This window comes from Chelonoidis abingdonii, chromosome 26 (genome assembly GCF_003597395.2).
Source record: "Chelonoidis abingdonii isolate Lonesome George chromosome 26, CheloAbing_2.0, whole genome shotgun sequence".
Taxonomy (NCBI): domain Eukaryota; kingdom Metazoa; phylum Chordata; order Testudines; family Testudinidae; genus Chelonoidis; species Chelonoidis abingdonii.
Window position 1 is genome coordinate 18,132,621 of NC_133794.1, and position 24,010 is coordinate 18,156,630.

The following is a 24,010-nucleotide window of genomic DNA, read 5'->3' on the forward strand; positions in this document are numbered from 1 at the left end:
ACTCTTGGGTCTGCTGATGGTGAACATGGGCTAAAGATAATAGTGCTAAATAATATTTCAATATTTATTGAAATGCAACAAAGATTTTCTTTTTGAACCATAAGCTGGGAAGAATATAATATTTGTTTTTGTTACTGGATAGTCTGAGTGTATTGGACCCTGAGGTTCTGGTACAGTATTTCTGTATCTCCAGTTTTCTCTTGAAATAAATCAGAAGTGTTTCCGCACATAATACAACTTTCCATTTAATTCTCCATTACTTGTTACATTTTCAAAAGCCCGTACTTTTGAGAGCATTTTCTTTTCTGCTTATGTGAAAGGATAATATTTTTTGCTGGCATTAAATTGAGTGACATTCACGTAGCCTTTGTAAACTGAATACCATTGGGTGATTCTTCTAATGTCGAAATAATGCATTTGTCTTTTCACCCCATAGGGACATATGCAGCAAACGCAGCAAATTGGCAAGGTATGTGTTATAAATACATTGGTTTTGTGTCAAGTCCTCTGTACTCTGTTCAACTACTTGAGTTGACTGTAATACCTAGGTCTATTCTCCAGCTCACTTATTTGTACCTTGCTTCATCATTCTGCACTATGCTGGGCTTCAGGCCAGAATAGTGATGAGCCTGGGTACCAAACCTTCCCCTCAAAAGCTAGGATTATGCTTTTGACATTAAATGACACCTTGATTGTATGCAGTAAACACAGCTATACCTGCCTACTTGTCCTGCTAAAGGGTTTGTCTGTGTTTCCATAATAAATCGTTGTGTTGGGTTTGGAATTTAGCTTTTCGGTCTGGCATGTAATTGGCCTTGGTTTGAAGTATTTTTAAAGCTGGTTTCTGTGCCTTAATTTGGGAAGAACTAATTATTACTTTTAGTCTTTTTCTCTAGTTTTCACTTTAGAAAAATTGGGTATTGTGTAGTACAGAGGGCAATAGACCTCTGGTCAAGTCAGTAGAGAAAAATTAGTTGCTCTTATTCGTGTTGTTATAGTGCCTAGGAGCCCTAGTTATATAGACTGTTATGCTAGGTGCTGTACAGTCATGGAACAAAAAGTACAAGGAAATGAGACAGTATTGGTCCTCAGGAGAGGCAGTGGCATCGATGCTCCAGTGACCTGAGGGTGTCAGGTTTATTGTGGGCATGACAGAATGGAGGGAGTTTTGAGAGGGTTCTTGATCAAGATTTGGCAACCACTTAACAAGAGTCCTAGGATTGGCATAGCAGAGGGTATTGCAGGTTAGAAGTAGCAGTGGAAGAGCTCTGAGAGGAAGCTTGCTTTTTAGTGCAGGGCTCAGAAATGCGTTTTCTCTTCAGAACCCAGTATAGCCCTGGCTTGGTGAGCCGGTGCACTGCTTGTAGCACACTAGCAGGTTGTGTATGTGTAGTGCTCTTACAAGAATTCTCTGTACTGTCATACACTTCCCAAATTCTGAATCTCTGGATTTACCTAAGCAGTATCCAGTAGTGGCATGAACACAGCTGTAGTGCAGTGCCTTTTCCCTTCACCATTGTATTATCTTGCCATAAGGCAGCTTATGTTGTTGTCAGAGCTAGAATATGGCTCATCACTTCAAATTTTCTGGTTCGTCTATTAAATGTATGTCAGTATTGTATTTATTCTTGTATACATGGTTACAAGCCCAGCAACACAGGTCTCTCACATTTTAGTATAGCTTCATGGAGCCCTGCTACATGGGCAGTGCATACTGGCAATGTATTACGCTCTAGATACTGAACATTATTATAACAAATCTTTATGGTAGTACAGGATCTCTCTCTTATCAGTTAAAACCAAGATAGGCCAATCACTGGAATAATCCCACACCGGTTCAAGATAATTGGCTGATGGCAACAGATGTTTTTCTATCTCTGATTTTTGTAACTTTAGGAAACCTGAATTTTTCTTTATGGAGAACCTGACTGTACTGGTTCTAAAAGTTTAAAAGTTTTCATCAAATAGTAAAGATCAGCTGCGACCTTGACTGGTAGAGTGAGTTCATTAGCATCTAAACTTCTTCCATGAGCCTACATTTCTTCGACAGTGTATTCAATTTAACTTTCCTTTTTCTGCAAGGCTATGAAGGCTATGACTATTACGGCACCCAAACCGCTGGCTCTGCTACAGCTGCCTCGTACAATTATGCTGCAGCAGCAGCTGCTGCTGCTGCTGCTACCACTAATACCTGGGAGACTCCCAAAACTACCGACATGACCATGACTGCTGATGTCAACGCCACTATGCCAGTTGCAACTTATAGTATGGAAACTGTGGCGAATGAGAACTCTGACTCCATCATAGCCAAAATAAACCAGCGTCTGGATATGCTGTCAAAGGAAGGCAGTGGTGGAGGTGGGGAAGGAATGGAAGACCAGGAAAGGTAACGTATCACTTTTTACTTTTCACACAGATTTTTTAAATCTTAAATCACTGTAATTTCAAATTAAATTTGAAACATTTTACAGCAGAGGGAGTGGTCCAGTATTAATTCCTCTTGAACGGATATATTAGTGCAAAATGCAGCCTTGATCTCTCAGTCCCAAATTATGTTATCAACCCTTATTCAGCATAACATTGTATTTTCAATGCTAGTTTCTCTGTTTACCCTTAGTTGTACCGAAACTTAATTTTATTAATGACGAGACGCTGAAATAAGATGTTTAATCTGCAACTGTATTTTTCTTACCTTTTTCTGATAATGCCTTGTAATCTAAATAGTTTGTACTTCTAGACCAGTCAGTATGAAGAAGAATACCAGATGCTTGCTCTGTTGTTCAGACAGTAATATGCATCCTGACATTAGTTGTAGGAAGGAAGAAATGAAATACATAACCTTTCTGTGGCATTGGTATCTGCTACTTCATCAGCCAAGATGCTGATGGATTTATCTGCCTTAATCCCGCACCCAGTGGTAAAACCAAAAGTTCTCTCTTTTGGATTCGTTATTGCTGTTACGTTAGGAATGTTGCAAGTACATTGGAACCCCTATGTACTGCCTGTACCCTGCAAAGCAGGGGTATTTCTCATCAGGCCTTCTACTTCAGGCAGGGATTTTTGCTCCTTTGTCCCTCTGTATCTAATTAATTCTCCAGTTATTTCCTATTTCTGCAGCTGTGTACTGTGCTGGGCTTCCTGTGTGCTTGTAGTTCTCCTAATGTGCCATCCAGGGAGCTAGCTGGCAGTGAGGAAGGGGATCTCTTGGCTGTACCTCAATATGGGATTATGGTGGATAAAGCCATAAGTTCGGGGGTCCCCAACGCGGTGCCCACCGGGGCATCTATGTGCGCCTGTCTGCTGGCTGCCAGACAAGCAGCCACCGAAATGCCGCCGAGAAGTGGCAACGTCAAGAAGCGCCACCGCCAAAATGCTGCTGATTTCTCGGTGGCATTTCGTTGGCGACGCTTCGTGGCGTCGCTGCTTCTCAGCGGCTGCTTGTCCGGCGACCACGCTACTTGGCGGCTAGTCGTCTGGTGCCCGCCACGTGAAAAAGTTGGGGACGACTGCATTAGTTTTTTGATTGACAGATCAGCAGGTACCTACTCAGAGAAGGTAACAATTAAAAATGAGAAGCTTTTTCAGCCATATTTCTGATTAGACATATTTGTGCAGCAGATTTACAATTTTTGGTTAAATTCTCAAGTCACCCTAAGACTAAGGACAGAGTGAAGTGAGTTCCTGTGCAAAGGTGTCACTCAGCAGGGACCACAGTATATTTTTTTTTTTTTTTTTTTGCATTCTTTGCATCTTCGTTCTTTGTGTTCTGATTCTAGTTTTAACCCAAATTAAATCTGGATGTAAATTCTCTTTGGCTTTTATGTTTGGCAGAGCATAACTGTGCTTTATTAGCTATTGATTCGATTCCGTGCTTGCTGTGCAGCTCTTTCAGGTTTGAGTCTTTTGAATCTTACGACTCAAGATCTTCAATGAACGACCGTGATCTGTACAGAGCTGGCTATGATTATGGCGAAGTTGGAACTGATCGGAATGATTCCTTTGGAAGCCAGTTTGACAGCCGCAGGAATCAGTCCAGCAACAGAGGAAACAGCTATGGTCTCATTAGAGGGAGGGGCCAGAATCGGATTCAAAATCGGGGGCGTCTAAATGCTTTCAACCGCACCGACCGCTTCATGCCATCTTCAAGTACTGAGCGACTGTCTGCACGCTGGAATGAGTTGAACTATATGGGTGGGCGGAGCATGGGTGGTCCCTGCCCCAACAGGCTCCCTTCCCTCTTCTCCCAAGCCCTTGTCCCTGACTATTGTGATTACGGGGATTATGGCGATTACGGGGATTATGGCGATTACGGGGATTATGGCGACTATGGTGACTACGGCGACTATGGTGACTATGACTATGGCATGATGGGAATGCCAGGAATGGGAAGGTATGGTAACATGCCATATGGAGTCGGCAGGCAACGAAACAGAGTGAGTACAGTGCCGTGGCATCTGAACGTTCTTATGGTAAGAGCCGTAAACCCACTTGTTCTTGGTGTAAAATCTTTGCTACTTTGCTTTTACCTATGTAGTTACCCTTAAAAGACAGGTTTCAGAGCGGTAGCCATGTTAGGCTGTATCAGCAAAAACAACTAAGAGTCCTTAAGGTGTTACAAGACCTCCTTCTTATTTTTTCTTAAAAGACAGGCAGTGCATTGTTAATCCAGGGGCACTGGGATTAGCTGTGAAGTACACTCTTCCTGTTAGAAGGGTACATTTTCCTTTGATAATTACCAGATTTCACCGTCGCTTTTCAAAGAGTCAGCAGGTTGGTGTGCTGTTTCTCTGTACAAATAGGATATAGTTTCTGAGCAGACCTTTTCTTTAGAAAAACTTAACTATTTGGGAGGCAGGGAACCATGGACAGTATTTTGGATACCCTTGGCACAGCTCATCTGCTCAGTTTATAAGGGTTTACTGCATTACGTACAAGCTAATCAGCATTTCTCAAACGGGGGTCTGCAGACACCTGGGGCTCCCCAAAGGGTCCATGGGCCCCGCTAATCAACTCCTCTCCCTCCTGCCCAGCACCTCCTGCACGCTAAAAGTCCGGCGGTGCAGCGGAGCTAAGGCAGGCTTCCTACTTCCCTGGCTCCGCGCCGCTCTGGGAAGCGTCTGTCATCCCAGTGGTCCATGGGGAGCTGGGGGGGTTCCGTATGCTGCCCCCATCCTGAGCCTCAACTCTGCAGCTCCCATTGGTCGGGGACTGTGGCCAGTGGGAGATGAGAAGGTGATGCCTGCGGGCAGGAGTAGTGCGTGGAAACCCCTTGGACCTTCCCCCTCCCTCCTGTGTAGGAGCAGCTGCTAGTCACTTTTGGGAGCCGACTGAGCTAAGCACCACCTGGCTGGAGCCCGCACCTTTCAGCCCCTTCCACATTCCAACCCTCTGCCTAAGCCCAGAGCTTGTACCCTGGACCCAAACTCCCTCCCAGAGCCTGCACCCCTCACCCTCTCCTGCACCCAGACGCTCTCTCAAAGCTCGTACCCCCTCCTGCCACCCAACGCGCTGCCCCAGTCTGGTGAAAAGTGAGTGAGGGTGTGGGAGAGAGCGAGTGACTTGGGGCGGGTGGGGGGATGGAGTGAGTGAGGGCGAGGCCTCGGAGAAGGTGGGGGCGAGGGTTGGGGTGGGGATAGGGCTGGGGGATTCCTGAAAAAAATTTAAATCAAAACGGGAGTCCACGGGTTGATAAAGCTTGAGAACCGCTGATCTAGACAGAAGGTTACAGGGTCACACGTGCTTTTAGGAGCACTTCATTTGAACTGCAGAAGGGTTAAAAGAGCTGGAGCTTCTTGGTTGATCCTGAAAAGATGCTCCATAAGATACTTCACCCAATTTGTGTTTCTAGCCCAAGAGGAGAAGTTTTCGCAACCGTTCAGGGGGTCGATCAGATAGTGAAGGAGGGCGCAAGCGGAAACAATCCCAAAGCGGAGATGAGCCAGACAGTAAACAAGCGAAGACTGACAGCGAAGGAGACGACACAGAGAATGGTACAATCCTGTTTTTTAAAACTGATATCTTCCTCTCTTCACTGACTGACAACCAGCACTATAGATATTGGCTATTAGATCTTAAAACTTAATGGTCCTTAATCTGAGATTATAGTCTGTCTCACTGTTACTCTGATATGCTGTGAGATGCCTCCTAGCATTCAGGCTTTACCTTGATGCTCTGGGGACTCATCAGAGAAGTTGGTCCTCTAAATTCATCATTTAGTTAGGGACAGAACTTGTAGCAGGGACTGCCGGATGGGAGAGAATAGTCAGCAAACTGAGTTTTGTATTGGTGGTTATGAACTACTGCTCTGTGAGTAAATAGGCAACGATATAATGTTGGTGCCTAGTAACTTGCAGTAAGAGGGGGAGAACAGGCGTTCCCCACCCTAGTTAAATGATCTATCTTGTGTATCTGGCAGATGATGGTGAAGGAGAGGACAAATCTGGAGATGAAGGAGACAAAGGTGTAAGTAACTTTCTAGAGCCTCTATAGAATGAATGTGAATTTTCTGAATGTGTCTGCTAGATTCTTTCTTAGCTACCTTTATTAAATTAGCCTCACCTGAGAGTGAAGATGTGAGAATATTGTAGCTAGTGTCCTTTACTCCACTCCCATACACCAGGGCCAGAATTTTCTAAAATAGCCTAAAGTTAGGCTTCTAAATCTACTTAGACATCTTCTTTTTAAAAATGCTGAGTACCCAAAAGTTCCCTCCTACTCCCATATGGGATACATATGACTGCCCCTAATGTTGGGGTGCTGTGAACACTGCCTTCTGGACCAGCACACTGCTCCATTATTGTTCCATGGTTTCGGAGGGAGTATGATCTAGTAATTGGGACAGTGGGGTTAAACTCCTTATTAATTATGTTTATTACCGTAGTGCCTAAGGGCTAACTAAGGATGGAGCCCCAATTTTCTAGACACTGTACAAACACCAAATTCTGTCTATGGCTATGACTCATTGTTTTAGCAACATACAAAATATTAAGACTGGCAAAATAGGATCTCACTGTCAATTTTGAAATAGCCTTAGCAAAACAATTTTTCAAATTTTAGTTAAATATGATAGTTTGATCTAAAAATGACTCTACACTATGTAATCTGTCAGTCACTAGATTAGTGCAGATACAGTTATTGTAGATTTTTAAAGTAGTTGTTGATGGCTTTCTTTTTGTTTTTGTTTTAAAGGAGAATGAGGTTTGTGGTGAAGATTGGGAGAAGAAAGGTAGGGTAATTTCTTCATGTCACATGATTCATGTGGACTTAACATGCCCAACTGGCGTGTTTTCCTTCTTTTCACTTGGAACTATCTTGAGTTCAGCTTTCAGGAGTGTGCTATGTCATGTCAAGTACAACACACACAGGCCCAGGTGTCTGAGCTGCTGCTTTAATGTAGTCTTTTGCAGCCTGGTGGAATAATGCTGCTTGCCTGTGAGGGGCATTACTCATATTAGAGCTCTGACTCTGTGCCCACTGCTGTACTGAAAAGCCAGTCAGTGCCTGTCTGAGCTTACAATCTAAGATGGAAAAACAAAACACCAATAGTCCAGTAAATGGATAAAGCAGGATTTTCTCTAATAATGACACACTTCTTGGGTGGTGGTTTAACAGTGACACTCTAAATTAAATCTCTTTGTCCAGAGCAGGTGGAAGCATATTAGATCAAGGGTTAGTTTGAAAGCCTTATTATCTCCATGTGAAAACAACTCTAGTCATTCCTTTCAAACTGAATTCCTTTGAGTTGAATAGAGAACAGAAAGCTCAGATGTGCCTACACCTTATCTGCTATAGTGGGGGAAAAGGCCTGTTATGCAAAGAGTTTTATCTTAGAAATTATAGCTGGAGGTGTCTTATTGGGTCCCCTGTAGCCAGAACCATCTCCTCTTGCCTACGTATGTTTCTTGTATTTGTGCTATGCATGTCTGGCAGGCTGTTGGGCCTACAACCTAAGGGGATGATGTGTCCTTTTCACCTGGTCACTTGCTGATTGCGAAGAGAGACTTGAGTCTTACTGACAACAAGTCATAAAGCATATTCATTAATTCCAGAATGAGAGAAATGTCACTGAAAGGACTTATAAAACAGAGCTGGCTAATCTGTGAGATCACTTTGAGGGGTAAACCCTTAGATAGCAAAACCACAAAAATAGGAGGGCAGAGACTAAACATTGAGGCTGCCCCTCTTATTTCCCTTTGCTGGGATTTTCAAAAGTGCTCAGCATTGGCCTAACTCAGCAGCAGTTTTCTGTTGACTTCAGCGAAAGCAGTTAGGCCAGTGCTGAGCAATTCAGAAAATTACACTCCTTGTCTGTATTTGTGGAAAGAATTTTAGCTAATAACATACTTGTCACAATTTTCACTTATGGCCTGTTGTCTGAATTCTGCACTTGGCAGACCTAAGTTAGTCAATTCTAGACTCCTCTTCTCTTATGCTTTTAGGATGTATGAGTCTTTTTGAGATGCACAAGCCACTGCTTGTTTGAAATTAAGATCTGCATAGTTGTGGGAATGTAGAAAGCAGCCAACAGTGCTTGTGGCTTATTAAATGTTGCAGCAAAGCAGACACTTGGAACAAGATGACTTTGCATGTTAGTGCTATGCAGCACATGATTATTGGAGGGAGCCACACTTTCCTTTATGGGGAATTAGTGCTCTGCTCTAGCCACAAATAGGACATTCTCATGGCTGATGTTGGGATATAGTTTGATGTTCAGATGTTTATCCAAACCTTCCTCTTTAATAATCAGATCCTGACCCACAGAGGGTCCCGTACCTTTGGTGTTACCGCAGTACAGGCAGTGGGGATAGGGTTGCTCTCTCTGCTGGGTTCTGGCTAATTGTGTTCTCCCAGCCATTTGGAGACCTTGCAGAATACATGGCTGTGTATTGGCAAAGCCCTAGAACTATGCAGTTTGAAGACAGCAGGCTGTACAGCAAAGATAAAAAGATGTGGATATCTAGTTCAGTTGGAAACTTGGACTGAGGTTCTGTCCAGTTCTCCCTTCCCTGGCTCACACTTAGTTGTCCTGCTTGCAGGGGCCTTAAAACCCCAATTATTCCTTTTGTCATTAAGGATTTTGGAGAAGGAGAACTCCAGTGGCTTCAAAGCTCCTCTGAGAAACCAAACAGAAGTCATGTTTATCTGTGATGGACATTCTGGAATGGCATGTGAGGTTTTTAAACCTGTTGAGGTGCTTTGCTAGCATCCTGAAAAATAGAAGGTGAAAAGTGAAAGGACAATACCCAGTTAATAGTGCAATACAAAATGGAGTCTGTGCTTCAGTTCTCAGTCACTGAGAATGTGCTTACCGGCACTTGACCACCCAAGGAAACCAAGGGTAGGAGGGAGGAACAGACATTAGCTGTGCAGCGGAAGTTGGGTAAATGTGTATCACCCAGTGCGGCTACCCCAAGAAAGGGCCTTCACTGTCAACAGTAAGAGCTGGTTCCATTTGTGGTTGCTGTGTCTTCACTGAAACCGGCAACTTCTGAAGTTAAGTGATGGGAGTTCCCTTCTGGACACGTGGGCACCAAGTGTCAGGAGTGTGGTGTCTGTTACAATTAGTACCACTTGAGAACTGAGAACTCTTAATTCCAAGGATATTTAGGCTGGAAGTTGAGTGGCTTCCCAGAAATAAACACATGATAGAGAAGCAGCCTGAAAAAAACACATCAGACGGGGGAGCTGTCAGAGATTAGGAAGGATAGGGATTTCTTGAAGCCTAGCATGGGAGGGAAGCACAAGTAGCTCACATCCTAATAAAAACCACAGAATTAAATTTCTGCCAACTAAAAATGTTGACGTTAGGTGTTATATAGAAACTTTAAATGTGATTCTCTTTAGCATCTGGAGATGGCGGTGATGATGATGATGATGAGGTGAAAAAGAAGCGGGAGAAACAGAGGAGAAGGGATAGAATGCGTGATCGTGCTATGGACAGGTAAGTGACTATAGAGGGAGTAATCAATAAATAAGTCTCCTGGGGTAGTGCTATGACTCATCATCCCTAACCCACCTGGCACAGAATTCTCTTTGGACCCCTGCAGGAGATCTGAACTCCCTCCTGTTTGCACAACACAGATATAAGTTTCCGTTTGAAACCGGCACAGTGGAATCAGCATTTCAATTCCAGCCAATCTACTCTACTCTACTCTTTGTGCTTTGTAACTCCCATTAAAGAAAGGGGAATGTAGGTATTGTCTAATAGTTACAGTTGTAGAAGTAATTCATTGTAGCCCTTATGCTAAATACAGGACATTGCCATTTTAAAAAGTAAGCATTCTAAATGACCAATTAAGATAATTTACCCGTTCAGTACTTATGTTCAAATTAGCAGTAGTATTGTCAAATGAAAATTCATTTTGTATATTCCAACCTTAGGCTTAACTCTAACCCCATAAAATACATCTGTATTTTTTCAACATGCATGTAAATGCTGCAAAGCAAAATTACACAATTTAGAACAGGAATATAATAGTTCTGCATCAACTGAACCTGGAGAGGAAAGTTTGGTAAGCAGAAAATTCCTCAAATTGGAATTTTGTCAGGATGCTCTTGTGAAAAGTTTCACTGTATAAATAGATTATTGTACCACACATTACTTTCTTCAGAATCCAGTTTGCCTGCTCTGTGTGTAAGTTCCGTAGCTTTGAAGATGAAGAAATCCAGAAACATCTGCAAAGCAAGTTTCACAAAGATACCCTGCGATACATTGGCACCAAACTCCCTGATAAAACAGTTGAATTCCTGCAGGTACGTGGACGGCTCAGACTTTTTTTTAACCCTTATTTAAAATTCCTAGAATGGTGTGGGAGAAGGCATAATAATTGAGGAATTCTGTTACTGTCTGTCACATCTGCTGATTGCATTGCCCAGGGATTGGTAATGGGGTACAGAGCCCAGTGGCTCCTTTCTGGCTCATGCCAGCATTCACTAAGAGTTATCAATTGATGGCTCTTTACTGACTCATGTGAAATGTGGTGTTAAGTTTGTTTAGTTCCTAGTGGATCTCCTATGCATGTCACGCAAATAAATCTCAATTGGCACTGTTTAAGCCTCAAGTTGGCTGGCTCATCAGAGAAGCCAAGGAATGAATAAGCCATTGGGTGACCCTCCCCTCCACATAACTCTGAAAGCATGTCTTTCAGGTGAGGTGTCAGGCAGTTTGTGCTTCTGCAGCCTATGTTGCATCTTTCTCTAGATGCTGGGTGTTTAAGTCTCCAGGCTGTCAATAGGCATCTTTCAAGAACACAAAGGTTACCTGGATGGTTTAAAGACACAGTTACCGCTGTCATGGCACTATTGACTACTGTAGCATGCTGAGATATATGGAGTGGCTCTGACTGAGTAGATCTGTCTGAGTTCCTGAAGGTATAGGCAGGATAGGGTGGGAGTGCTTGGTATGTCTCTTAATTATTTAGTTGTGCCCTCCTCTCCTCCCTATGAGTTTTCTTACAGAGCTCTCATTTCCCTTCTGAATGGCATGCTATAGATCAGGGGTCAGCAACCTTTTGGAAGTGATGTGCCGAGTTTTCATTTAGTCACTCTAAGGTTCCGTGTGCCAGTAATACATTGTAACATTTTTAGAAGGTCTCTTTCTATAATATATAACTAAACTATTGTTGTATGTAAAGTAAATAAGGGTTTTAAAATGATTAAGAAGCTTCATTTAAAATTAAATTAAAATGCAGAGCCCCCGAGACCAGTGGCCAGGACCAGGGCAGTATGAGTCCCATTGAAAATCAGCTCGTGTGCCACCTTCCACACTCATGCCGTAGGTTACCTACCCCTGCTATAGATTTTGCTGCTTATTGATGCCATTGGTTTGTATAAGTGGTGGAGAGTTTCATTCTCTCGTCTTCTCCCCCCTCCCACTGCCCCCAGGAGTATATTGTGAACAGAAATAAGAAAATTGAAAAGCGTCGTCAGGAGCTGACTGAGAAGGAGGGTACAAAGCAGAAACCAGACCCTTTCAAGGGTGAGTGATGTCTGTGTATGCCTGGATACTATTTGTTTTTCAGTGGCACATAGGAGCACCAATAATGGATCAGGATCACTTTGTGCAAGGTCTTGTACAAGCACAAAACAAAGACAGTCTCTGCCCTATAGATTTTACAATTAAGTATTGCCTGTTCAGTAATGCTCGATCAGTTAGATCTTAATTATGCCCAAGGTGCCAACAACTATCCTACTTCTCTAGCAGAAAACAGTTATATTACTCTATGATGTGGCTTAGATGGTCAGTGGAAATCTAGTAGCCCTGGAGTGGCAAGTGCTGAAGGAAAAGGCTTGGCAGTGTGGATGCTGCTGGATGAGGATTGGAAAAAGGAGCCACATTTGCTTTTCCTTTCTCAGGCTAAACCTTTTATCTGAGAGGGCTGGGGTAAGACAGAAGTTAAACTTGCCACCCACCCTCAGCTTCAGTATCCAGTTTAATCTTGCCATCTTACCCCAATGATTGGGAGACCTGCTAAAGATGACTGCATTTTGAAAGTTAGGAAGAAAGTGAACAAGACCCATTTTTAAAGGGCTAATGAGTCACTCTGTGCTCTGTTCATTTTGTAGGCAGTTGTAGTTTAGCCTTGCTTCCAGATGCTATATTACAGTACACAGATTTTATAAAAATAAGAAGCCTCACTATCAGGTGGAGAGAGACTGCAGATTCTCTGCATGGTTTAGTGAGAATCCACTGCAGTGTTACTGATGCTGAGTTCTGTGGCCAGTGAAGATGTGTGGCAGTAGGAGATGGGAAAATGTTCAAAAGCAAAGGGTTTTATTAGCTTTGTAAATATTCAGTTGAACAGAACAGATCCTATGTTCATTTCACTATTTAACTCCATTAAAAGCTGTAGGATTGGTTTTTTTTTTTTTTTTTTCCTGTTTTGGTCTTGCCCCCATTTTGACAATAGCATATTGCCACAGAACCTACAAGATCTTGCTTAGCACACAATTCCCAGCATGTTTTCATACGGTGCAAGGTCTCTTGAGACACAGCCAGTTAATGAAAAGGCATTTGAACTAATGTGGGGGGCTTGGGTCCTGTTGAAACTTGAATTAAGTTGCGCATTGACCAACATTAAGCCAGCTAACAAGTTTTTGCTGTTAGCTTCTGAAAAAGGGTACAGGAAGAGTGAAATATTCCAAAACGTAGGAAATCATTTGTGCTGTCCTGAGATGAGATGAGATACGACTGTCAATTACTGTCAGTTACATCCCAGAGGGAGTTTTGTGATATTTATTTATGGAAGTGGTTAGAGGGTGTTGATGGGACTCTCAGAACATTTTTTGAGGTAACAGCTACTCTGAATGTTGGCTAACCTGTCTGTGTCACCCCAGGTATCGGCCAGGAACACTTTTTCAAGAAGATCGAGGCAGCTCACTGTATGGCTTGTGACATGTTAATTCCTGCACAGAACCACCTGCTCCAAAGACACCTGAGGTCAGCAGACCACAACAGGAACCGCAGGGTAAGCAAGCATACTCACTTCTGTCTAAATACTCATTAGATAATTTAAAGTAACTTCATCTTTAACTCAGAGAACTGGCTGAATGGACAGATAAAGGGCTGAGGGTTTGTGAGTGGTGAGGGCTCTTGCATGGAGGAATGCTAACTTGCTTTCCACCTGCTAGAAACACTTCTCATCTTCTGGCTTATTGTTCCTGACCTGATGGAATGCAAAACCAACTAGTAACATTGTGGTCACTGGTGGTTGTGGGAAGATGAAGGAACTGGCCATGTGGATTTTGTTCTCCTGCAGGTATTGGCAAGTAGGTAGGTAGGTATTAGCAGCTGATCTGAAAGGGGTTGTAGTCAGTGGTGAGCTGGAGCCAGTTCCCACTGGTTCGCGGGAACCGATTGTTAAATTTAGAAGTCCTTTTCGAACTGGTTGTCCCATGAGGGACAACCAGTTGGAAAAGGGCTTTTAAATTTAACAAGCTCCAGCAGCTCCTTGCCCTTCCCCCAGCCCCAGCTCACCTCACTCTGCCTCTGCCTCCTCCCCTGAATGCTCCCCCGGCTTCTCCTTCCCCCTCCCTGGCTTCCTGCGAATCAGCTGTTTGTGCAGGAAGCCTGGGAGGGCTGAGAAGGAAGCAGTGGCTTCCTGCAGGTGAGCTGGGGCGGGGGTGCAAGGAGGGCTCCAGGCGCCACACAGTGCTGGTCTGGCCCCAAATCCCGGACAGGGCCTGACTCCGACTCCGGCTGGCGTGTGTCTGGCCCGGCCTGGCCCCAGCTCCGACTGCAGCCCGCCGGGCGGCCCGGCCCCGGCCCCAACCAAGCCGCTCTGATCCCAACACTGACCCCAGCCAAGTGGCTCAGCCCGGCCCCAGCTGAGCGGCCCTGGCCTGGCCCCCACCTCCAGGCAGCACGGTAAGGGGGCAGGGAGGGGGTGTTGGATAGAGGGCAGGGGAGTTGGGGGAGTGGATTAGTGTCGGGACAGGGGTCCCGGGGTGGCGTCAGGAACGAGAAGAGGGGTTGGATGGGGCAGTGGGGGGCAGTCGGGACAGGGAAGGGGGATGGATGAAGCAAGGGTCCCCGGGGAGGGGGCTGTCAAAGAACGTGGGGGGTTGGATGGGGCAGGAGTCAGGGGTGGAGGGGCACGACCCCTTTGTGGGGTGAGGAGGAAGGACCCAGTTGTTAATATTTTGGCAGCTCATCACTGGTTGTAGTACATGTTGGGAGTGAGTGAAAGATGAATAGAAGTGGTTACAAAGAAAGTGAGACCTGGTCTTGCCTTTTGTAATCTGCCATCCCACAGTATGTCAATGAATTTGAGAACCATGGAATCATTGATAGGAGCTGAAGTTTCCATATGCTGACTGTGATACATAGGGAGCCAGGCCCTTAACGGCAGATCTTTTATTGGGCCTGGAATTAGATTTTGGATGGGATTCATACATTTTAAGGCCAGAAGGCAGGATTGTGATCATCTAGTCTGACCTGCATAACACAGGTTAGAGGACATCCCTCCACTCCAGTAATTTCTGTGAGGGTCTGGCTTTTCCTTCCTGTTCTCTTGGGATTAAATGCTCTGACTCAGGAATGCTGTATAAATTACACACCAAGGGTTCTCTTTGAGGTTGCACTGTTTTATAGTGCTGCTTAATAAAAAATTCAAAAGCCTCCCTTGTCAGAACACTTGAGGCAGGCACAATAATAATTCTAACAAAAGGCATGATGTTAGATGAGCATCTAAACCAGCATTGGCCACAGTGGAGCTTGGAGCTTTACAGTACATTCCAGCAACCCTTCATCTCAGTTCAAAATGGAGCAATGCATGATGGGTAAAGCTACAATTTTGTCATGGCAGTCACGGATTCTGTGATTTTATCAGACCTTCATGACTTCTTCAGTTGGGGTTGGGGCTATGCTCTCCTACCCCACAGCGGGGGCTGCAGCCGGTGCTGAGCACCCGCCCAACAGCTTGTGGCAAGGGCTGCCCCTACCCTGCAGCATCTACAGTTATTTTTAGTAAAAATCACAGACAGGTCAGAGGCTCTGTGAATTTTTGTTTATTGCCTGTGACCTGTCTGTGACTTTTAGTAAAAGTAACTGACAAAATTGTAGCCTTAATGATGAGATCTATAGTCTTCAAAGACGGCTCTTTCGTAAAAAGAGAAAGGCTTCAATCACTTCTCTCTATGCAAGTTAAATACAGCTCTTCAGCACCCAGCTTTTGTTGGTTCATTGTTCAGTTGGGGAAAATATGAGAGATCCTTTGAAATCCTTCCAGAAGTGTTAAATGCCACTGTCATTTAATCATATCTGTCCATTAATCCTTTACTTCCTGCTCTTCGCAGTTTGTTGCTACTGAGTGTGGTTAAGTTTGGCAGAATTTGATTTTTATTTTTTCTAATTTTGACAATTGATATTGATTTTTTTCTAACAGTTTTTATTTTTACAGTGGCTGGAAATTAAGGGAGGGGTTTAGGCTCCCTGCATGGCTGAGAGGTCCAAGACACTGGGGTACAAGGTGCAGGGAGGCTGTGGTCCTGGCCCAGTCAGGGCTGCTGCAAGGAGGATAAGCCCTCAGCCACTAGGTGCTGCTGAACTATTCCTGCCCTGGGTGGTTTCCACAATCCTAATTGATGGATGTGTGGGGCCAAGGCTGCACAGCTGCAGGGCTGGTGACATCCAATCCCTGCAGGCTCAAGGTCCAGAGAAGGCTGCGGTCTTGGGGGGGCAAAGCAGAGACCTCTGGCTAGGACTGTGGTGAAGATGAGCCAGTGGCCATGGGGAGGTCATCCCTCTACTATATGGCTCCAGTCCTGGCAGGAGACATTCAGCAGGGGGTGGCCTTCCCCATGTCAGGGGGTTTGTTGTTGTTCTTGCAGCCCTGGCTGTTGGGGGTCTCCGCTCATTCCACCAGGACCACAGCTTTCCTTGTATGTTGGACCTGGGGTCACTGTTCCTGCAGCAATGCAGGGAGCCCTCTGCAGCCCTGCTGTCACAGGAGTGAAGGAGCAGGGCTGCAGAGGGAGCTGTGCGCTGCTGCACGGCTGGTGACACTCATTCTCTACAGGGCAAGGTGCATGGTGGATGCAATCCCACTGGCTGTTGTTTTTCATGAGTTCCCTTGTGTCAGCTGAAATCAACATTTTCTGACCTCTGTCAGTGTAAAATCAAATCCTACCAAGCCTAAGTATAGTGCACCCTGCTCATTTGATGCTAGCCAGTCTGCTGGAGATTGCACACTGATATTTGTGCAGAGAGCTTAATCTGTTGCTGGATAGCGTTCATTTTAAAGTCCTAAAACTTTGTTGCATCTGATTTTACTGTAAGGTATTTGAGGGATACGCTCATGTCTGATTTGGGATCACCTCAATTTGAGAGCAGTTTCAGTAAGAATTCAAAGTCAGGGCTTGAAGTCACTCATTGCTTGATGGTATTTGGATGTAAATGCATGCACAGCATAGCAGAAATTGTTTAGCTGTCTTGTTTTCTGAAATAAACTTACTTCGGTAGTGAAAAGACCTAATAATCTGCTTCTTTAACTAGGGATTACGACATTGCTGCAGCCTTGCATTTTGGTGACCATTGCAGCTGAGGGTCCTTAATGGAGTTTTCTTCAGGGCTTGTATTGCCAGATTGGGCATGCCCATCCCCAAGGCCAAAACATGTACCCTATGCAGAGCAGCCACTGCAGAACAGGCTGGAATCTGGAATTTCTCCTTGACAGCGTAGCTGGGCAGGATACTAACATCTTGTGACTGATCTCTTTTAAGCTCTTCCTTGACTTGACCCAGTGTCCGGTTTCCTTTTCAGATGGCAGCCGAGCAGTTCAAGAAGACTAGTCTCCATGTTGCCAAGAGTGTCCTAAATAACAAGCACATTGTAAAAATGCTGGAAAAGTATCTCAAGGTGAGTGAGTAAGAAAGTCGCCAGCTAGTCTTGCTTTTCCACAGAGCAGTGGGGATACACGCTGACTTGGTCCTGAACACTGAACTGGTACAGAGCACAGAGCTGAGTATCACTGTGTGTGCTGCATGTTGGTCACAAAACTTGCTTCAATATACAGTGGGGAGAAGCATAGATACCACTCTGCTTTCTTATGCATAGGCTGAGCCTTGGGTCTGGTGTCTTTATTTTCTTTTTAGGCAGTTTATCACTTTTCATGTATTTTTAAAAATTTACAAATTGTACCTTATTGCAATCCCCGCACATACAGATTAGTTAATCACCCAAACCAAAACATAATTAAAGGAACAAAGTATCAAAAGGAACTTCAGTGCCCTAAAGTCAGCCCTCAGGCAGTGGCCTGAGGGGGCATTCACCTTGGTGCCAAAAGGAGGCACAAGGCATAGGCACCATCTAAGTCCCACAGGGCGTTAGTTAAACTGAAGTGGTGCTTAGGCCTCATCCTTGGCTACCTGCCTGGGGTGAATTTCACCCTGCATGAACAGTTAGGCTCTGAAACTTTCCCAGCAGGTCAACAAACTCTGACAGACCAACAGGGGAATCAAATTCCAAAGTCGAAACATATTCCCTGTAGGCCCTATCCATGTTCCTCGAGATCAAAGCAGGGGAGTATCGGTGAGAGCACCCTAGCCGATCCTCACTGTCAGGATGAAGCATGAGGACAAAGGGCCACAACAGGTAGGGTTCTTAGGTCAAATCAGCACTTTGAATTGCATCCAGAAAGAAGCTGGAAGCCAGTGCAATCTTCAGAGTATGGGTGTAATATGCTCCATGCGGAAGCACCGCTGAGTAAGCAGGCAGTTGCGTCCTGCACTGACGTTTCCAAGTTGCCTTCAAGGGTATGCCCATTTAGAGCACATTGCAGTAATGCAATCTGGCGGTGGCATGGGCATGGGTAACTGGCGAGGTCCACATCTGAGAGGAAAGGTCGCAACCTCCTTGCCATGCGAAGATGAAAAGAAGCACTTTTGGCTACTGCTGGTACCTGGGAATCCAGGAGCAGCCAAGGATCCAACAGGACCCCTGATTTGCAAACTTGGCTAACAGGGCAGGCAAACCCCCTCAAATGGGGGGAGCAGCTGTTTCCCCTGTTTCACCGGCATCACTTTGGTCTTATCTGGATTGAGCCTCTGCCAACTAGCTCTCATCCAAGCCCCAGTCTCTGCTAGACACTAGCAAAACTGAGACTCCACCCTCTGGGTCCAGTGAAAGAGACTTTGAGCTGAGAGTTATCAGCACATTGATGGCACTGCAGCCCAGATAGCGAGGCTGTCTCCCCTAGCGGCCTCTCATACACGTTGAACAGGAGGGGTGACAATAAACCCTGCGGTACCCCACACGAGAGAGCCCTCGGGGCAGATGAGCAATTGCCCAGTGCTACCCTCTGGGATCTCTCAGAGGAAAGAACGGAACCACTCAAGTGCAACTCCGTCTACCCCTGCCAGGGTCCGCAGGCACATCAACAACACCTCATGATCAACGGTATCAAAGGCTGCCGGCAGATCTAAAAGAATCAGCATGGGCACCTGACCTTTGTCCATCAGCAGGAGGAGATCTTCGACCGATCCCAGCACGGTCTCCGTACCATACCCAGGTGCAAAACCAGACTGAAAGGGGTGAAGGAAATCTGAGGATTCCAGGTAATGCCAGAGTTGCCTCGCCAAAACCTTCTCAGCAACCTTCCCCAAGGAAGGCTGGAGACAGGGTGATAATTGCCAAGACTGTCAGCGTCAAGAGATGGTTTCTTGAACGTGGGCCTAATGATTCCTCCTCTGAGGGATGCTGGCACCTTGCCCTTACAAAGGGAGGCTGTGACAGTCTCCACCAATAGTGGACTCCATATTCCCCTGTAGATTTTACTGGCGGTTATGGACATGGGTCCAGATCGCAGGGTATAGCCTGGAGTTCCTCCAGAACCTCAATAGATAAGATTGGCTGGCTAAAATCCAGCCAGAGAAGACGACATTATGTTTGTCCTCCACCTGCATGGATCTGCTCTTGTGGAGGCAGCCAGACTGGTCTGAATCTGATCATTCTGGTCTGTGAAATAGAAAACTCCTTACAAGAAACACTTGACTGTTGTTAGGCAAAGATGGCCCAGTTTTACTAGGCTGTCTGTCACCCAGCACAGTTTCACTGGGCAGGATTTCACGGATACTGGTGGGGCAAGAGAACTCTCTCCTTGCCTCCATCGCAACCATGACATAAGAGTTCAAAAGCTCTTAGTCACACTCAGTTAGATTCCGGGCAAGATTTCTGCCACTGGCATGTTATCTTCCTCATTCACATTTCATCTATTGCAAGGTGATCTGTGAGGAAGGGAAGGAGAGTTTAGGAGCCACCATACCATAATCCAGAACAAACGGTGCAGGGGGTCCGTCTACTGGCTGTACAATATTCTCCCTCAGATAACTCTGAAACCCAGTCTAAGCCAAATAATAAAAATAAGCCCCCTGTCCCAAGAGGAGTAGACATGAGCTCTGATCTCAGCCTTATTCAGGCTGAATGAGGCCAAAACCCTTAGGGCCTTGACCTCCTATGAAAAATACGAATAACTCCTACTGAAATAACAAAACCTAATTAGTTATCACTTAGTGTGGGATGGAGAGAGCAGGAACCAATTCTTGAGACTACTAAGACGGGTTTTTACTTGAAATCATTAGTTATACCAACACTTCAAAAAATACCTGGATTTCTTGGCTCCCAAAGATAGGGTGGTATGAAAACTGTAACTTCAGTTGTTGATCTGCCTAGACCTCTCCCAGTGGAAGTCTCCCACTGGGTTGTATGCTCAAGTGGGACTGGACAGAAGGTGAAAATTTTGATGATTGCTTTCTAGAAGATGAGTTCCTCCCACTTGAGATTGGACACCCCCGGTTTGCCTAGGTGTTGCAGCACACACAGTTCATAAGAGTGTACCCTCCCTCTCCCAGCCCCTCGGTGACTGCACCCTGAACAGGTTTCAGTACATGAGTCGCATACAGTTTTCATTTCTGCAAGGTAGAGGCTTTCCCAGCACTAAGTAAGATTGCCTATTGATGTGGGACTTTGAAAAACACTTTCCTGGGGTGCTTTTCATGATAAAAGTTGAGTGCACAATTTTTATAGGAGCTTTGAGGCTGGACTTGATCAATTTTCACAGTTCTTTCCTGAAATTGAGGATGTGTCGTTTCCATTTGATCTCCGTTGCAAACCTCTGAATTTCATATCTGAGGTTTCCTCTAGGAGAAACTTAAACCATACTACAGGCAAATGACTGCTGTCCTTTTCCCCTCTCTTTGTCAGGGTGATGATCCATTTACAGATGAAATTGTTGACCAGGATGTTGATGAAACTGAAGCCTTGGAAGGAGGTGATGGTGGTGGAGAAGGGGCTAATGAAAGTGCTACTGCAGAGGTGAAAGAGGAAGGTCCTGGGGATGCAGGTGAAGCCACAGAAGCCCCTGAAGCCACTAAAGCAGAAGGAGAAGAAATAGAAAAAGCCTCTGAGGAATTGCCTGAAAATGAGGAGTTGCCTAAAAACGAGGCAGAGCAGCAGCAGCCACCAGAAGAAGCTGAGGTTGAGGCAGAGGCTGGAATAGAAGAAGCAGCAGAGTCAGCAGTGGTTGCAACAGAAGAACCATCCTCTCCTCAAGAAAATATAGGTGAAGTGGCTTCTACAGGAGGTGAAGCTGAGGTACACCCGGTTGAAAAGGAAGAGGAAAAACCAAGTGAGGTAACAGAGTCTGGAAACAGTGATGCAAAGGTAGAGGAGGAGGCGCCACCTGTAGAAGTGGAGCTGCAGCAAGAATAACTGTGTGAATGTTTGTGTGAAGGTGACTTGTCCTGCACAATTGTATAATCCATGATTTTGATTTTTTTCCTGTCTTATTCAAATGCAGTACCTGAATGTGCATTGCCAGAAATACGGCTGGCTTTGTTTTTGTTCAAGGGGAGGGACCCAACTGTTCTGTTATGGGAGCAGTCTTGTGCTTAACTGTCTTGTTCTGTAGACTTGCTTAGTTCTGCTTTCTACATAATGTTTTAGGTTGAAGACGGCAGAAAGCTGTACATTCCCCAAGAAACACTTGAGGTGCATCATCATCCTTTTGAATTTTAGAATGGAAAGCAGGATTTGCAAAATAAAAACATAATGATTAGATTCTGACAGCTGTTTGGTTTTTAAGTGCAGCACTAAAGCAGTATGGGGTTTCTTTTGCAACAGACTTGGTCCTTTTACTAATTGAGAGCCAATAAATATCTTCAGCACTTTTTATCCCTACCTGTAGGGAATACTTTACCATTTTAAATACTCCCTAGAAAGGAGAGGATTTTTTTCACGCGATCCACTGGCTTCATCTGTCAAAACTTCAGTACTGCATGAGAATTAGGATATGCAGTTTTACAGTTTTAATCAGGCCACTCTTTGTATAGTGCACTGATTTAGAGACCTACTTTGAGGGGGGGAAATTACACCTCCCTTGAAAACCATTTTTTCCTTCCTCCTAAATTTTAATAAGGTCACAATAGTCTCATTCACAGTATACAACTGATTGCCAAATGCTGTCACAGGATTATTCAAACAGTACCAAGATCGGCAAATGATAGGAACTGCTGACTTGTTAAGTGTTATCTATGCTTGTGGTATAAAATGTTTAAGTCTGATATAGACCCGCTATCATTTTGAATAAACCCAGAGTTCTTGATCTTAAAGTCTAAATAAACTTCTGAATCTGGAAAAAAACAACCACCACCTCTAATTGTAATTGTGCATTTTGAGCAGTCGTTAAATATTGTAAAATGAGAACCATCAGCTCCATCTCTGGGTCTTGGGTTCTGGGACGATATCACTCTTTTTATCAAAGACCAAATGTAGGTGGTGCTCTTTTAAAGATTCTCTTCCACAGTGCATGGAAGGTTGGGAGGCTGCTGTAAGAATCACATCCATTTCTGCCTCTGGTCCCTTGTGCCAATACACTTGAATGTAACATTTGTACATGCAAAGGGAAAACCGAGGTATCAAACATGATTGATTGTCTACCTGGCTGAGAGTAGCTGAGATGTTTGCCTGGAGTGGCAGCTAAGTTTTGTTATAAATAGCACTTTGTAACTGCTAAAATCCCTGGCACCAAAGATCTTGGTAACAATACATTGGTCTGATTCTCAGGGCATCAAGAGGTTAAAGATATTGCATACACAGACCATTGGCAAGCCTTTTCCTGATAGTCATTGCCACACTTTATAGAAAATCCATTATTGTCTGCATGTGCACATAGCACGTGGGTTTTCCAATCTCTTGTTGGGTTGGCTGAGCCCTACATTTATAGTTCAAAGTACCAAATGGTGAAGGTCTTCTAGTTTAAAGTTCAGTATGTGAGTGCTGATCATGTGCGCACCCAAACCCAACTTATTTCTTATAGAACAAATCTAATGTGGACAAAGGAGAACAAACTCTATCTTGGAGGTTGAAATGGGGAAGTGTGAAGTCTTGTTTGCAGATTCCCTTTCTACTTGTCCATAAACTTCTGCCAGCTGTGAGATGTATCAGCATGCTGTGGAGGTGGGAGGGAGGCAGTGAGACTACATTACAGAGAGAAAAAGGAATATAAGAGCTTGAATGCTAGTGCAGCTGGTTGGTACACCTAAACTAAGAGGTTTTTCAGGGAAATCCAAGTCTGGTAGGTGGGAAATGCAACTTAAAAATAGCAAGGTGGCCTGGTCTCCCCAGATACAATAACTTTTGCACCACCTCCTGTCTCTCAGCTCTGTGTTGTGGCTAGGTGAGAAGATTTGCTTTCTCTTTATTCTTGCCACACAAGAAAGGAAGCATTTTAGTTGCTAAACTAAATTAAAATGTAACTTGGAATTATTTTCAAAGCCAGTAATACTTCTAGTGTAATAGCTATAAATATTGGAGGCTTCCATGAACTGCATGAGATTATCTCAGGAAGTGTTGATTTCTTTGTTGCTAAGATCCGATCTTCAGTAATCACTACATTTCTTGGAATGCTAAGGCCCCTGTAGAACTGGGAGCAGCAAGGAGATTGCCTTGTGGATCCTATAAAGCTGCAGCCTGGGCCTCTCCTTCTGCTTTCCCAATAACTGAACTGTGCCCATGCATAGTTAGTAAATTTAATGTACTGACACTGTGGAATGCAAGATAACTTCTGGGGAAGAGAAGGGCACAAATTAGATGAGAGAGGCTTTAGACTGGAGGTGTGCAAACTACAGCCTGCAGGCCAGATCTGGCCCAATGCCTGTTTTAAACCGGCCCTCGAGCTCCTGCTGGGGAGTGAGGTCTGGAGCTTGCATCACCCCAGCTGGGGATCAGGGTTGGGGGCTGCTTCATGCTGCTCCCACAAGCAGCAGCATGTCTCCCTCCAGTTCCTACGCATAGGAGTAGCCAGGGGCTGTGCACGCTGCCCCTGCAGCTCCCAGTGGCCGGGAACCGCGGCCAATGAGAGCTACAGGCGTGGTGCCTGTGGACAGGGCAGAGTGCGGCGGAGCTGCCTGGCCACGCTTCTGCATAGGAGCTGGAGTGTGGGATATGCCGCTGCTTCCAGGAGCCACTTGAGGTAAGCTCTGCTTGGAGCCTCCACCCCTGAGCATCACCCCCGCA

The 24,010-nt window shown here is 44.9% G+C and overlaps 1 protein-coding gene across 1 annotated transcript in view; it reads left to right on the forward strand.

The window, feature by feature from the left end:
* The window catches only part of AKAP8 (A-kinase anchoring protein 8), a 32,480-nt gene extending 10,921 nt beyond the window's left edge, over nt 1-21,559 (forward strand). Inside the window, exons 3-14 of the mRNA XM_032794341.2 lie at nt 437-469; nt 2,083-2,386; nt 3,884-4,469; nt 5,849-5,990; nt 6,416-6,462; nt 7,189-7,225; nt 9,844-9,940; nt 10,611-10,752; nt 11,884-11,977; nt 13,336-13,466; nt 17,261-17,356; nt 20,699-21,559. Of these exons, the coding sequence (XP_032650232.1) occupies nt 437-469; nt 2,083-2,386; nt 3,884-4,469; nt 5,849-5,990; nt 6,416-6,462; nt 7,189-7,225; nt 9,844-9,940; nt 10,611-10,752; nt 11,884-11,977; nt 13,336-13,466; nt 17,261-17,356; nt 20,699-21,205 (2,216 nt within the window). The 3' untranslated portion in view covers nt 21,206-21,559. The remainder of the gene's footprint in view (nt 1-436; nt 470-2,082; nt 2,387-3,883; nt 4,470-5,848; nt 5,991-6,415; nt 6,463-7,188; nt 7,226-9,843; nt 9,941-10,610; nt 10,753-11,883; nt 11,978-13,335; nt 13,467-17,260; nt 17,357-20,698) is intronic.
* The last annotated feature ends 2,451 nt before the right edge of the window (nt 21,560-24,010 follow it).